This window comes from Heterodontus francisci, chromosome 18 (genome assembly GCF_036365525.1).
Source record: "Heterodontus francisci isolate sHetFra1 chromosome 18, sHetFra1.hap1, whole genome shotgun sequence".
Lineage (NCBI taxonomy): Eukaryota > Metazoa > Chordata > Chondrichthyes > Heterodontiformes > Heterodontidae > Heterodontus > Heterodontus francisci.
The window spans coordinates 50,609,597-50,625,626 of record NC_090388.1 but is presented as its reverse complement, the minus strand read 5'-3'; the positions used below and the strand labels follow the sequence as shown (position 1 = coordinate 50,625,626).

Sequence of the window (16,030 nt, the reverse complement as noted above, 5' to 3'; positions counted from 1 at the left end):
TCAACTATCATCTATATTACAACAAAAATATTAAGACTGACTGGTGTTGTGGGTTCAACAATACCGTCGCCTTTGTCAACTATGTTGGAATCCAGCCTAGGCTAATCGGATGAAAATATCCATTCCTGGAAAGTTTTGGCAGTTTCAATCTGACAGTAGATACTTCATAATTCAAAACAAAATGATCAATGAGAGGCCAAAAAGATGGCTGGTGTGTAACATGTAAATGTTATTAGGGAGTCTCTTCTGAGTCAGGAATTAAAAGGTATTGTGTTTGGACAATGCAGAAGGAGCTTTATATTGCAGCTGGATCCAAGATGTTCCTCGCTTGAACAGCAAAAAGAAAAACATTTTTTGATGCGTATATTATTAACACTACCTACCTTCCCCAACCATAACATCTTGAAAACTTATGGAAGTTGGGTGAGGCATGAGGTGAGATTAAAAGTTCACATATAATTTGGAAATGGGTGACACGCTGCATCCAGTGAACCACATGAGTCAACACCAGAGGAGGTGGGAAACGCAGAAAACTGATGAAACAGAAGAAAAATATGGCACCTTTCATGTCCTCAGAAAATCCCAAAGTGCTTCACAGTCAATGAACTACTTTAAAACTGTTCTCACTATTGTACTGTAGGCAAATGCAGCAGCCAATGAGATAAATAATCAGTTAATCTGTTTTGTTGGTGTATGTAGAGGGATGATTGTTGATCAGAACATCTACCCGATTTCTAATAGGGCCATGGGATCTTTCACATACACCTCAACAGGCAGATGGGACCTCAGTTTCGCAGATCATCCAAAAGATGTCACCTTTGACAATTCAGCATTGTCTCAGCACTAACAAGCCTTATATGATGTTCCTCAAAACCCTGCAGGTCAACCCAAGACCTTCTGAGTCAGCGGCAACAGCGTTACCACGGGGCTAAGCTGACATGAGAAACCTGCTCAAATGAACTACTTTACCATGCTTTCATCCATAAAACTTTAGAGTATATCAGTCAGGCAGATGTTGTTAAAAAAAGGCATTTCAGTCTTCAAGACTCAAGGGTTAATAAATATTTCATCCTACAAACAGTGATGTTAATAAACAATATTACTTACAAATTGTAAAAGAATCTGTGAGGTTCTCTTTGTTGGAACTGGAGTCCTCCATCTGCAGAGATCCTGACACAAATGAAAGGTTTTCTGAGGACCCGTCAACCTGATTGGTACTCATGGAGACCTCTGTTGTAATGGTGGAAACAGAGACGGTGTCCAGTCCCACACTGGACCCATGAAGAGGCACTGCCTCAAGTGAAGGCAATGAGTGAGAGGAAGAAAGAGCCACTCCTACCGAGTTTGAGTTCATCGCAGCAGCATGGATGGAGTCACTCAAAGAATTCTCCGGCATATTACTTACACGACCAGTCATTGGTTCTGGTTCTATGACAACTGGCAAGTCCATTGAGGTAGCATGAATTGGAATCACTGTATTCTGCCCTACTACCGCCTCTGCTTCCAAATTATTCCCCACTGAGTCCACAGTTATCGTTTCATGATTTCTGGAGCCAGAGGGCAATGTTTGGGGCTCTCCTGTGACCCCATTCATGGTCAAGTCTTCACTCATCCCTTCCGTAGAGATGGGACTATTAACTCTAGAAACTGTTTCCATGGAGATGTTAGCATCTAATGGGACTTCCTGGTTGTTACTCTGATGCAGATTCTGGGAGTGTTGAGTGCCTACTTGTCTCGCGTCTATGGAGACGATGCTGGACTCTAAGCCCACTCCACCGCTAGGTTCATAATGATCAAGGGTGTGTGGGTTGCTAGAAACAGGCAGTGCAGAGCTACCATCCACACTGATTGCACTGGAATGGATGTATTGGGGAGGTGGTCTGTCAGCCAAGTAAGACAAAATACCTGCAGGAAATAACAAATTTAAATCAATGACAAAGTGATAAACGTTACTTTTATTTCAGATCAAGCCATTTTTAAGAATATACCAGCAGGAGTAGGCCATTCAGCCCTTCGAGCCCGCTCCACCATTCAATGAGATCATGGCCGATCTTCTACTTCAACACCATTTTCCTGCACTATTCCCATATCCCTTGATATTTTTAATATGTAGAAATCCATCGATCGCAGTCTTGAACATACCCAACGACTGAGCTGCCACAGCCTTCTAGGGAAGAGAATTCCAAAGACTCGCCACCCTCTGAGTGAAGAAATCCCTCCTCATCTCACTCCTAAATGGCCTGCCCCTTATTCTGAGCCTGTGTCCCTGGTTCTGGACTTCCCAGCCAGGGGTAACATCCTTCCTGCATCAACCTTGTTGAGCCCTGTAAGAATTTTGTATGTTTGAATATGATCACATCTTATTCTTCTAAACTCCAGAGAATAAAAGCCCAGTCTATTAAATTTTTCCTCATAGGAAAAGCCCTCCATCCCAGGAATTAGTTTGGTGAACCCCTCTATGGCAAGTATATCTTTCCTTAGCTAAGGAGGCCAAAACTGAACACAATACTCTAGGTGCGGTCTCGAATTGTAGTAAGACATCTTTACTCCTATACTCAAATCCTCCTGTAATGAAGGCCAACATACCATTTGTCTTCTTAATTGCTTGCTGGACCTGCATGTTAGCTTCCAGTGACTTCATGAACAACCACACCTTTGAAATTCAACACTTCCCAGCCTCTCACCATTTAAGAAATACTCTGTACTTCTGTTTTTCCTACTAAAGAATTTCGAAAGATGACCACCAATGCATCTACTATCTCTACAGCCACCTCTTTCAACACTCTGGGATGTAGCTCATCAGATCCAGGGGATTTATCTACTTTTGGCCCCATTCATTTCTTTAATACCTTTTTTACTGATATTAATATCTTGCAGTTCCTCGTTTACACTAGTCCCTTGATTCTCCATTATTTTTGGGAGGTTCTTAGTATTTTCCTCCATGAAGACAGACATGAAGTATTTGTTTAGTTTCTCTGCCATTTCCTTATTCCCCACTATAAATTCTCCTGACTCCGTTTGTAATGGACCCACATTTGTCTTTGCTAATCTTTTCCTTGTTACATACCTATAGAAGATTTTACAGTCCGTTTTTATGTTTCTCACTGGTTTACTCTCATATTCTATTTTCCCTTTCTTAATCTTTTTCTTGGTCCTCCTTTGCAGAGTTCTGAAATGCTCCCAATGCTCAGGCTTTCCTTTTTTTTGGCAACTTTATACACCTCTTCCTTTGCTCCAATTCAATCTTTGATTTCTTTCGTTAGCCACGATTGGAACACTTTCCTTGCTGGGTTTTTGTGCATTAAAGGAAGGTATTTTTGTTGTAAACTATGTAGTAGTTCTTTAAATGTTAGCCATTGCCTGTCTACTGTCATACCTTTTAACTTAGTTTCCCAATCCACCAGTCAATTTGCGCCTCATACCTCAGTTAGATTTAAGACCCTAGTTTCTGATTGAACTATATCACTTTCAAACTTAATGTAAAATGCTATCATATTATGGTCACTCTTTCCTAAAGGCTCCTTTATAACATGATTATTAATTAGCCCTTTTTCATTGCACAATACTAGAACTAAAATAGCCCATTCCCGTGTTGGTTCCTCAACGTACTGCTCTAGAAAACCATCTCGCATATATTCCAAGAATTCGTCCTCTACAACATTAGTACTAATAAAGTTTACCTAGTGTATATATAGATTGAAAACCCCCATGATTACTTTATTACCTTTGTTACATGCACCTCTAATTACCTGATTTATACTGTGATTTACATTACCACTGTTGTTTGGTGGCCTATAAACAACTACAACCAATGTTTTCTGCCCCTTGCTGTTTCTTAGTTCCACCCAAACTGATTCTACGTCTTGATCTTTAGAACTAAGGTTATCTCTCACTACAGTACTAATACCCTCTTTAAATAACACAGTTACCACACCACCTTTTCCCAGCTTCCTGTCCTTCCTGAATGTCACGCACTCTTGGATATTCAGGTCCTAGCTTTGGTTTCCTTGTAGTCATGTCTCTGTAATGGCTATCAGGTCATACATATGAATTTCTATTTGAGCTGACAATTCATCTGTTTTATTTCGAATGCTGCAGGCATTCAGATACAGAGCCCTTAATTCAGTTTTTTTTAACTATTTTTGCAATCACTGCCCCTTCCTGCCATACTCTGATCATCATTACCTTTATTGCTACCTTGATCTATTGCCTTGTCATTTCCCTTTAATTTACTCAATCTTCCCCTACATGATCCCTTACCCCTTCTATTTAGTTTAAAGCCCACTCTACTTCACGTGTTATACGACTCGCTAGAACACTGATCCCAGCATGGTTCAGGTGAAGTCTGTGCCAACGGTACACTTTCCCCAGTATTGGTGCCAGTGCCTCACGAATCGGAACCAACTTCTCCCACACCCGTCTTTGAGCCACACATTCAACTCTTGAATCTTATTTGCCCTCTGCCAATTTGCACGCGGTTCAGGTAATAATCCAGAGATTATTACCTTTGAGGTTCTGCTTTTTAATTTAGTACCTAGCTCCTCAAACTCCTTATGCACAACCTCTTTTCTAGTCCTATCTATGTCGCTGGTATCTACATGGACCACGACCAATGGATCCTCCCTCCCATCCCCCACCTCCCCACGACTGCACATTCCTCTCCAGCCCTGAGCTGATGTCCCTAACCCTAGCACCGGGCAGGCAATACAGCCTTCTGGACTCTCTCGGATGCACAGAACAGTGTCTATCCCCCTGACTATACTGTCCTCTGCTACCACTACATTCCTTTTAACTCTCCCCACTTGAATGACTTCCTGTACCATGGTGCCATGGTCAGTCTACTCATCACACGACAGCCCTCGCTCTTGTCCATACAAGCTGCAAGAATCTTGAACTTGTTGTTCAATTGCAAGGGCTGAGGCTGCTCCACTGCCACCTTAGCGATCTCCTTACCTGCCTGTCATGCAGTCACATCCTCCTGTCGCTGACCACTGACCAAATCAAATGACCCTATCCTAAGGGGTGTGACTGCCTTCTGGATCAAAGTGTCCAGGTAACTTTCTTCCTCCCTGATGCATTGCAATGTCTGCAGCTCGACCTCCAGCTCATCTACTCTGAGCTGAAGCTCCTCAGCTGCAGACACTTACGACAGACATGGCTGCCATAGATTGCTGTGGCATCCAGGAGCTCCCACATACTGCAACCACAACACATCACCTGTCCTGCCATTTTTATTGTGTTAATTAAATCAAATTTATTTTTCTTAATTAACTTATAGTCCCCTCTTCACTGAACTCCCTCACTCACCAAACTCCCTTCTTCACATTCTGTGTACTCCAGCAGCATTCAGCACTCTTATACCAAGCATCAATAATGAAGAATAATGAACAGAACAGGGAGACGCAGTGGCGTAGTGGTATCACTGGACTAGTAACCCAGAGACCCAGGGTATTTCTCTGGGGACATGGGTTCGAATCCCACCACAGCAGAAGGTGGAATTTGAATTTAATTAATAAATCTGGAATTAAAAGCTTGTCTAATGATGGCCATGAAACCACTGTCGATTGTTGTAAAAACACATCTGGTTCACTAATGTCCTTTAGGGAAGGAAATCTGCTGTCCTTACCTGGTCTGGCCTACATGTGACTCCAGACCCACAGCAATGTGGTTAACTCTTACGTGCCCTCGGAAACGGCCGAGAAAGCAACTCAGTTGTACCTAACCGCTACGAAGTCAATAAAAAGGAATGAAACTGGACGGACCACACGGCATCGACCTAGGCACCGGAAATGACAACGGCAAACCCAGCTCTGTCCACCCTGCAAAGTCCTCCTTACTAACATCTGGGGGCTTGTGCCAAAGTTGGGAGAGCTGTCCCAAAGACTAGTCAAGCAACAGCCTGACATAGTCATACTCACGGAATCATACCTTACAGACAATATCCCAGTCACTGCCATCACCATCCCCAGGTATGTCTTGTCCCACAGTGGTATACAGTAGGGAGGGTGTTGCCCTGGGAGTCCTCAACATCGACTCCGAACCCCATGAAGTCTCATGGCATCAGGTCAAACATGGGCAAGGTAACCTCCTGCTGATTACCACCTACTGCCCTCCCTCAGCTGATGACTCAGTACTCCTCCATGTTGAACACCACTTGGAGGAAGCACCGAGGGTGGCAAGGACACAAAATGTACTCTGGGTGGGGGACTTCAATGTCCATCACCAAGAGTGGCTCAGTAGCACCACTACTGACTGAGCTGGCCGAGTCCCAAAGGACACAGTTGCTAGACTGGGTATGCGGCAGGTGGTGAGGGAACCAACAAGAAGGAAAACCTACTTGACCTCGTCCTCACCAATCTGCCTGCCGCAGATGCATCTGTCCATGACTGTATTGGTAGGAGTGACCACTGCACAGTCCTTGTGGAGACGAAGTCCCGCCTTCACATTGAGGATACCGTCCATCGTGTTGTGTGGCACTACCACCGTGCCAAATGGGATAGATTTTGAAAAGATCTAGCAATGCAAAACTGGGCATCCATGAGGCGCTGTGGGCCATCAGCAGCAGCAGAATTGTACTCAACCACAATCTGTAACCTCATGGCGTGGCATATCCCCCACTCTACCATTACCACCAAGCCAGGAGACCAACCCTGATTCAATGAAGGGTGCAGGAGAGCATGCCAGGAGCAGCACAAGGCATACCTCAAAATGAGGTGTCAACCTGGTGAAGCTACAACACAGGACTATCTGCGTGCCAAACTGCGTAAGCAGCATGCGATAGACAGAGCAAAGCGATCCCATAACCAACAGATCAGATCTAAGCTCTGCAGTCCTGCCATATGCAGCCGTGAATGGTGGTGGACAATTAAACAACTAACTGGAGGAGGTGGCTCCACAAATATCCCCATCCTCAATGATGGGGGAGCCCAGCACATCAATGTGAAAGATAAGGCTGAAGCATTTTCAACAATCTTCACCCAGGAGTGCCAAGTTGATGATCCATCTCGGCCTCCTCCTGAAGTCCCCAGCATCACAGATGCCAGACTGCAGCCAATTCGATGCACTCCGCGTGATATCAAGAAACGACTGAAGGCACTGGATACTGCAAAAGCTATTGGTTCTGACAATATTCCGGCAACAGTACTGAAGACCTGTGCTCCAAAACTTGCCGCGCCCCTAGCCAAGCTGTTGTACAGTACAGATACAACACTGGCATCTACCCTGCAATGTGGAAAATTGCCCAGGTATGTCCTGTACACAAAAAGCAGGACAAGTCCAATCCGGCCAATTACCGCCCCATCAGCCTACTCTCAATCATCAGTAAAGTGATGGAAGGTGTCATCAACAGTGCCATCAAGCAGCACTTGCTTAGCAATAACCTGCTCAGTGACGCTCAGTTTGGGTTCCACCAGGGCCACTCAGCTCCTGACCTCATTACAGCCTTGGTTCAAACACGGACAAAAGAGCTGAACTCAAGAGGTGAGAGGAGAGTGACGGCCCTTGACATCAAGGCAGCATTTGACCGAGTATGGCATCAAGGAGCCCTAGCAAAACTGAGGTCAATGGGAATCAGGGGAAAAACCCTCCACTGGCTGGAGTCATACCTAGCGTAAAGGAAGATGGTTGTGGTTGTTGGAGGTCAATCATCTGAGCTCCAGGACATCACTGCAGGAGTTCCTCAGGGTAGTGTCCTAGGCCCAACCATCTTCAGCTGTTTCATCAATGACCTTCCTTCAATCATAAGGTCAGAAGTGGGGATGTTCGCTGATGATTGCACAATGTTCAGCACTATTCGTGACTCCTCAGATACTAAAGCAGTCCGTGTAGAAATGCAGCAAGACCTGGACAATATCCAGACTTGGGCTGATAAGTGGCAAGTAACATTCGCGCCACACAAGTGCCAGGCAATGACCATCTCCAACAAGAGAGAATCTAACCGTCTCCCCTTGACATTCAACAGCATTACCATCGCTGAATCCCCCACTATCAACATCCTAGGGGCTACCATTGACCAGAAACTGAACTGGAGTAGCCATATAAATACCGTGGCTACAAGAGCTGGTCAGAGGCTAGGAATCCTGAGGCGAGTAACTCACCTCCTGACTCCCCAAAGCCTGTCCACCATCTACACGGCACAAGTCAGGAATGTGATGGAATACGCTCCACTTGCCTGGATGGGTGCAGCTCCAACAACACTCAAGAAGCTCGACACCATCCAGGACAAAGCAGCCCGCTTGATTGGCACCCCATCTACAAACATTCACTCCCTCCAGCACCGACGCACAGTGGCAGCAGTGTGTACCATCTACAAGATGCACTGCAGCAATGCACCAAGGCTCCTTAGACAGCACCTTCCAAACCCGCGACCTCTACCAACTAGAAGGACAAGGGCAGCAAATGCATGGGAACACCACCACCTGCAAGTTCCCCTCCAAGTCACACACCATCCTGACTTGGAACTATATCGCCGTTCCTTCACTGTCGCTGGGTCAAAATCCTGGAACTCCCTTCCTAACAGCACTGTGGGTGTACCTACCCCAAATGGACTGCAGCGGTTCAAGAAGGCAGCTCGCCACCACCTTCTCAAGGGCAATTAGGGATGGACAATAAATGCTGGTCTAGCCAGCGACACCCACATCCCTGAATGAATAAAAAAAAAGTATCACCATTTCTTGGGGCGGGGGGAACAGAATTTCGCATCTGGAAACATGGACATATGAAGTGGAAAAAGATTTGAATTTTTTGTTGTTCATGTGCCCAAAGTAAGAAAGTATTTTGCAGCTACTTAAATATATTGTTGGAGAAAAATAACATCACATATAACAAAGACCAATGACCCAGCTTGCTAGAGTTTTCAAATGCGCAGAGATATAACACAGGTCGGCACTTAACTATCTCTTGGCAGTGTATTCTCAATATCAGCACTACCATCATACAGATGTGGCCTGTGGAATCCAGGCCTTTCCCTGCAGGAAGGGAGGTCCTGTTAGGCTGCTGTCACAGCCCTCATGGTGGCCAGTTATACAATAGTATTGGTGAGACACAGGAGCAGGTAGTCTGCTTGTTCTTCTAGTGGAGGAATTGTGTTTAGCTTAGAGACTAGGAATTGAAGACAAAATAATAACTATCAACAGTAACAAAAAGGGCTGCAGCTATTGAAGAGTGTTTACATGAGAAGATATTAGATCATAAAAACATGATGAGTAGGAAAAGCTAGTCAAGGTATTGGAATTACAGCAGAAAATGATGAAAATGCAAGTCAGTCACCATCTGAAAGGGAAAGAAATGAGAATATACTCTCTAAGTGCCGAAGAACAGCAGTGCAGAGAAGGCAGCACAGACAGATGAAGGGAACGTGTAGGCAGCAGTAATGACAGATGAAAGGCTAACAGAGGAGGTAACAGAGACAAACAATAGTACAAGGAAACATGGCAGACAGACGAGAGGCACATGGAGGAACAAGGGGTACATGGGGGAGCAGGACTGATAGACAAGAGGCACTGGGAAGCACTATATGTCTGGCAATTGTTGGAACACACAGTACATTTTTTGCAGGATATCAAGTTTAGAAGAAAGCAAACACTAAATGTTTTCCTTCCGTTGTCAGGTCTTTACTTACCTGGCAGAATGTGCCGAAAGTAACTGTTCTCCAAGTGTGGATATGGAGGAGGGGGTAAAGTATAATTTCGCTCCGGAATGCTGCACATTACTCCACGTTCTCCAATGCTCATTGGAAGCATTAATGAAAGGGCAGATGGGAGAGAGCCTAAGGAAGGACTAAGGTTCGGTATTGCCACTGGCATTCCTGCAGTTTAAACACCAAGAAATGAATTAAAATAAGCAAACATGTACTAAACGCTCCCAAACATACTGCATAACACAGTACGCTTTGCTTGAATAAGCGCAAGCTAACTGCTAACCCCTCCAATGACCAAATAAAACATTATTCTTGTGCATTGTAAATGCACAATAACTGCAATAGTACACTATCATCAAGACTGCCAATTTATGGTTTTGATGGAAAGGAGGCCGGAATCACAGAATTAGATCCTGAAATGCCGGTAAGACTGCTGAATCCTACATTACAAAGAAAGAACTGAAACTGACATGTTCAGTTAATGCATATCAGTGACCCTGATTATGATTTCACACCATATGAATTATTTGCAGCAATGTGACATTGCATGAATCTTTCAGCAAATCCTAGCACTAAAATTACTCAGAAGGCAAAGCATCCTGGTTACAAATACATCAAAACTTGATAATTTGTGAAATCCGAGAAAATCAAATTACCTACCGACATCCAGATTAGTCGTCTGTATTTCTTCAAATGTAGTTTACCCTTCACTTATCACTTACTCTTATTACCCAATCACACCTTGGTCTGCCCCCTTACTCCTCTGGCACTTTATCTTAAGTATACCACCTTATTCCACTCCTCTTGCCACTCATTTAAAATCTTTGTTCTCTGCAGCCTACTCAAATACCATGCCAAGTCTCTCACTGAGATTATCTTCACTGTTTTCCACCTTTAGCCTCTTCTCATCCTTGTCATTTCAACCTCCATCTCAATTCATCATGCTTTCTCTCCTCCAAGTTCACTACCCTTATAGCCTCTTGTAATATCTCCCTTCATATAAACTCCCTAACCTATACTCATGCGTACCCCCTTCATCTTCCCTCGCCACTTCCAATGTATCAGACACTTCATTGTATTGCTCTCCACCCACTCCCACTTTCCCCCCTCAACCCTACTTCCCTGTCTCTGCCCCTGGAAAAAACTATCCCCAAATTCACTTACATATGCACTTTCAAAATCCCAATTGTCTAGCCTCATGTTCTCCATTCACCACAACATGCCTGCACCTATTGATCAGCTCAACCACACCCTCACCTCCACCTTTGATGTCCCCATTAAAACTAATCCCCTTTCTCACCGTGGCCATTTCCCCGCTATGGTTCTCATCTCCGCTCCCTTAAGTCCAAATGTCGCAAACTTTAAAAGAATATGGCAGACAACTGTTTAGTCATTCATCACCAGATTGGCTGGATCACGTAAAAACATTACTGGGTCCTGCTCTCCTCTGCTAAAACTGCTCATTATTCTACGATTATCCTGAAATGCAAAGATAACCCCTGATTTTTCTCAACAGCAAACCATCTTCTGAAACCCCTCTCCACTGTCTCCTTCACCCTCACCTCCAACAACAAACATATGGACCTCATGGACTTCTTTCCTACTAAGATTGAGATCATCCGATCAGTTGCCTCTGCCACTTCCCTCCCTTCCCCTAGCCCATCAGGCCAAACTTCCTCTAATGTTCCTCCCTGCCCTAGCCCTGAACTTGCATCTTCCTCTAGTTTCTCTCCTATCTCCTCTCTGAACTCATCTTGTCCATGACACTCACCTTCTGCTTCCTCGACCCTATTCCACGAAACTGCTGACCACCCAATTTTCCTGCCTGGCTCTATGTTTGCTGTTATTGCTAACAATTCCCTCTCCTCAGGTATATCCCCCTCTCCTTCAAATCTGCCATCATCACTCCCTCCATCTTTGCAAACGAAAGCCTCCTCTCCAATCTCCACTTCCTTGACGAAGTTCTTGAACGTGTTGTCGCCTCCCAAATCCATGCCCATCTTTTACAGAACTCCATGTTTGAATTCCTTCAATCAGGTTTCTGCTCTGGTCATAGTATTGAAACAAAACTTAACAAAATCACAAATGGCATCCTATGTGACTGTGGAAAAGGTAAACTATCCCTCCTTGTCTTTCTCGAACTGTATGCAGCCTTTGGCACGGCCAATGCCTCCCCATTGCCATCCATCTGGACTAAATATTGGGAAGACCAAAGCCACTGTCTTCGGTACCCGCCACAAACTCCACTCCCTAGCCACAAATTCCATCCCTCTCCCTAGCAACAGTCTGAGGCTGAACCAGATCGTTCGAAATCTTGGTGTTAAATTTGACCCCAAGATAAGCTTCTGACCACACATCTGTCCATCACTAAGACTGCCTATTTCTATCCCCTTAACATTATCCAACTTCACCCCATGTCAACTCATCTGCTGCTGCTGAAACCTTCATCCATGCCTTTGTTACCTTTAGACTTGCAACAATACACTCCTGGCTGGTCTCCCAAGTTCTATCCTCCGTAGACTTGAGGCCATCCAAAACTCTATGCCTGGCCTAACTTGCACAAAGTCCAGTTCACCCATCGCCCCTGTCTTCACTGACTTACATTGGCTCCCAGTTAAGCAATGCCTCGATTTAAAAATTCTTATGCTTGTTTCAAATCCCTCTATAGCCTGGCCCCATCCCTATCTCTGTAATCTTCTCCAGCCCCAGAATCGTCCAAGATATTTACACTCCTCTAATTCTGGTCTCTTGAGCATCCCCACCATTGGTGGCCGTGCCTTTAGCTGCCTAGGCACGAAACTGTGGAATTCCCTCCCTAAACTACTCTGTCTCTTTACCTCTATTTCCTGCTATAAGACACCTCTTAAAACCTACCTCTTTGATTAAAATTTTGGTCATCTGCCCTAATAGCCCTTCAAGTGGCTCAGTGTCAGATTTTGCTTTATAATGCTCCTGTGAAGTACCTTGGGTCGCTATATAAATACAAGAAATTATTGTTGTTACCTCTCATATTAAAGCCTGGCTACCTGACCCAAACCCGACTACATGTGTCGGGTTTGGGTTGGATCAGGTCTGTATTCTGCGTCCAGCATCCAGGCTTGGGTCAGTCAGGTTGTACTGTACTGTTTTGTTTCGTATTGTTTTCGTTTCAAACTACAATTTTTTTCTGTTTCAACAATATGTTTGTTATTTTCGGGTCGGGCATTTAAAAAAATGAAAGGACTCGGGCATGGGTCGGGGTCGGGTTGGGTTTTAATTTTATACCCAAGCCAGGCTTTATCTCACATGCCCACTGGTCCCTGGGCTAAATTAACTAGGCAGTTCTCAAGTCCCAGAGATCTGAGAGAATTTTATACCCAACGGCCGCAACCACCCACAAAAACCTCCCACCAAAGCCAAATGAGATTCTTAAACTGTGTTACTAGCCTCAAACCCAGTCCTTGGATAGTGATATTTTTAAAGTGACCATTTTGCAACTCCAGCTGTGGCAACTCTTGCAATTCTCAAAGAGCTTCCCAATAAATTGCTGAAATGGATTTCAGATAGATTGTTGGTCTACCAATTTGTGACAAAGATACACATTTCACACCATGCCCAGAAATACATTGTTAGGTGATGGGGCCACCTAACCTTTTAATTTTAAATTGAATAAATAACTGTCTGGATTTATATAGTTCTTTGGCCCCACTAATACAGTATGGCAGAGCTTCAGAGACATTCACATAATAAAATCTGCACTCGAATTCTAAAGTAATACAGAAGCAAAATGAATTTGGACACCAAGATCTCTTGAGAAAAAAAGCATTGAGAGATCTTATAAACTTCAGCTGAAGCTTCATTAAAAGCCTAATCCAAATGCAAATAAAATTACTGATTCTACAGACAAAACTGTTACAATCCCAATAAAAGGCTCAAAAAGACACACAAAATTTCAGTGAAACCTGACAGTCTGATGGAGGCAGGTTCAATTGAAGCATCCAAGAGGGTTAAAGTGATTCTGTGTTGATCATCTACAAAATTTCCAATTTGGAGCTGGTAGGTGTAGGGGTGGGGATGAGAGTGGGACCGGGGGTGGGAGTGGGGGGTCGGAGTGGGAGTGGGGGTGGGCAGGCTTGCTAATTACAGCAAGGAGCTACAAAGTTACTCATTCAACGAGGTATGTACATTGAGAAAGATAAACCACAAAGCAACAGGAGACACTTGCAAGAAGTGGTAATCCAAAGAAAAGAAAATGCAACTGGCACTCAAGAGTTTGCTGGGTGACTAGTCAACGTGGAATGTGCAGTCTGCTGGCTGATAGCTAGCAGAGAATATTAGGTATTGCAATCTGAATTCTCATACCTGGAGCTGGGAGAGGGTTGTGGGTGGGTGAACCCATGCCCAGGTGACTTCCTGTAACAGGTAAGGTGCTGCTAACAGATGAAGCACTCAGTTGATCCATCCCTACAGGGCTCAGGTTGATGTCATTCATGCTGAAAAATACGCAACGTACATGTTATTAATCAGTGACTGTGGACTGAGATTAACTGCAGGTCTAGCATTTTCTCACAAGCAGTTTATTTCAATAAAATTATGCAGGAACCAAGTACAGACAGTATAACACAAGGCATTTCCTTCCATTAAAGGAAAGGCATCAACCAATACTTTCAATGGGATTTACTGCCAAATGTAGCATTGTATATGGCCACCTCTGCCTCTCAACTCCAACAGGGAACAAGCCTTCTGCTCCTACATTGCAAATCTGACCATTCACTTACTGAATCAGAGGTCCGATTTTTATGTATTCTCTGGAAAATCCAATGTCCTGTATTGTAATGATCCTCATTCTGTGCCTCTGAACAGCACTAACTTACTTCACTGCTGGGTCAGAGACTAGGGCCAAATGAGTTTACTGCACTAAACTAGTACCATGCTCAAATTCCATGGCTTTTATAAAACATCCCACTCTTTCACCCATTGTCATACCACAAGTTCTTCCTTTCTTAATCACCTCCTTACTATATAACAAACAGAAATATTCTGGTATTGCATCTTAAGGGAAAATAAATTGGTTCCCTCAAACAGTAATCACACGATTCCAAGATAAAAGCAGGAATTTACCTGAAAGAGTCTCCTGGTTTATCCTACTCCAGAACGTTTTCACTGCTGAAATATCCATCTGTTCCCACTGTGGAAAGCAAGAGAATATCAGGGTATAGACAATATATGGACCTCAGTACATCCAGATCCAGCCCTGTTACAACACAAATCCACCCCGTACATATCTACTCACACCAGACCTTACATGATTCCCCCCCCCCCAATACTAATACCAGTAAAGCACAGACCTAAACAGAATACAATTCTATAGCCGAGACCCAGCACAAATTTATCCTACTGAAACCTACCAAGGTCACACACCTGCACAGACTCTCTCAATATACAGACATGCTTACCAAGTACAAACTCAACCAGCACACACCAACAAAACCCATTAAATACCCAACAGGAACTCAGTACAAAGGTAAGCACAAACACAAAGTACAAGGATACACCTACCAAATCCATTAATATATACAGGTCCTTTATCACAGGTGCTCAGTCTGTGGAGCATACAAATGGTGTGCAGACAGATATCCTGCCAACAAAAAACAGGACAAATCCAACCCAGCCACTTAGCCTTATAAGATGCAGGCTTTATGCAGTGCAGACATGGGCCGGGCACAGAGTTGGTGCAGGCACAGGCCAGGCAGAGAACTGGTGCAGGCACAAGCCTGGTAGAGTTGGTGCAGGCACGGGCCAGGCACAGAATTGGTGCAGGCACAGGCCAGGCACAGAGTTGGTTCAGACACAGGCTGGGCACAGAATTGGTGCAGGCACGCGTCGGGCACAGAGTTGGTTCAGACACGGGCTGGGCACAGAGTTGGTCCAGGCACGCGTCGGGCACAGAGTTGGTGCGGGCACAGAGTTGGTGTGGGCAAGGGCCAGGCACAGAGTTGGTGCAGGCCGGGCACAGAGTTGGTGCAGGCGTGCAAAGCTAATACAGAAAGCACCTGTGCAGTGGCAGCCCGGGCCAGTATAAATATTGCACAGTAACAGAGACAGGGCTGGACTTGTTGCTACATCAATCAGAGTGATAAACAATGTTTACCCGGGTTAGTAATGGGTCAATCTGGGAGAATGATGTTCACTCCTTGGCCCAGATGGAACCCCCGGCCTCACTGATTCCAACACTTGCTGGGAGCCAGACTACTGCCTGCCCGGGACAGGCCTGGATAATGTTATCCTACCAGGCTGTCCCACTATCCCGGGTCTGTTACTTTGCTCCTTCTTGTTGCCTTTTTGTATCGAATATTTGTCACGGACCTGACAGCGCACGCAGCCGCACATCCACCACTACCCTCACAGAGCCGC

At 44.7% G+C, this 16,030-nt stretch overlaps 1 protein-coding gene across 4 annotated transcripts in view; it reads right to left on the bottom strand.

The window, feature by feature from the left end:
* Window positions 1–16,030, bottom strand: part of prdm4 (PR domain containing 4) — a 37,755-nt gene extending 21,725 nt beyond the window's left edge. Inside the window, exons 1-5 of one of the 4 annotated variants that reach the window (XM_068050721.1) lie at window positions 15,983–16,030; window positions 14,738–14,804; window positions 13,979–14,109; window positions 9,620–9,805; window positions 1,108–1,905 (exon numbers count right to left, since the gene is read on the bottom strand). In XM_068050721.1, coding sequence (XP_067906822.1) covers window positions 1,108–1,905; window positions 9,620–9,805; window positions 13,979–14,108 — 1,114 coding nt within the window. In that variant the 5' untranslated portion in view covers window position 14,109; window positions 14,738–14,804; window positions 15,983–16,030. Of the gene's footprint in view, window positions 1–1,107; window positions 1,906–9,619; window positions 9,806–13,978; window positions 14,110–14,737; window positions 14,805–15,175 lie in introns of all 4 variants that reach the window. The other 3 variants (XM_068050719.1, XM_068050720.1, XM_068050722.1) reach the window with 3 other exon arrangements.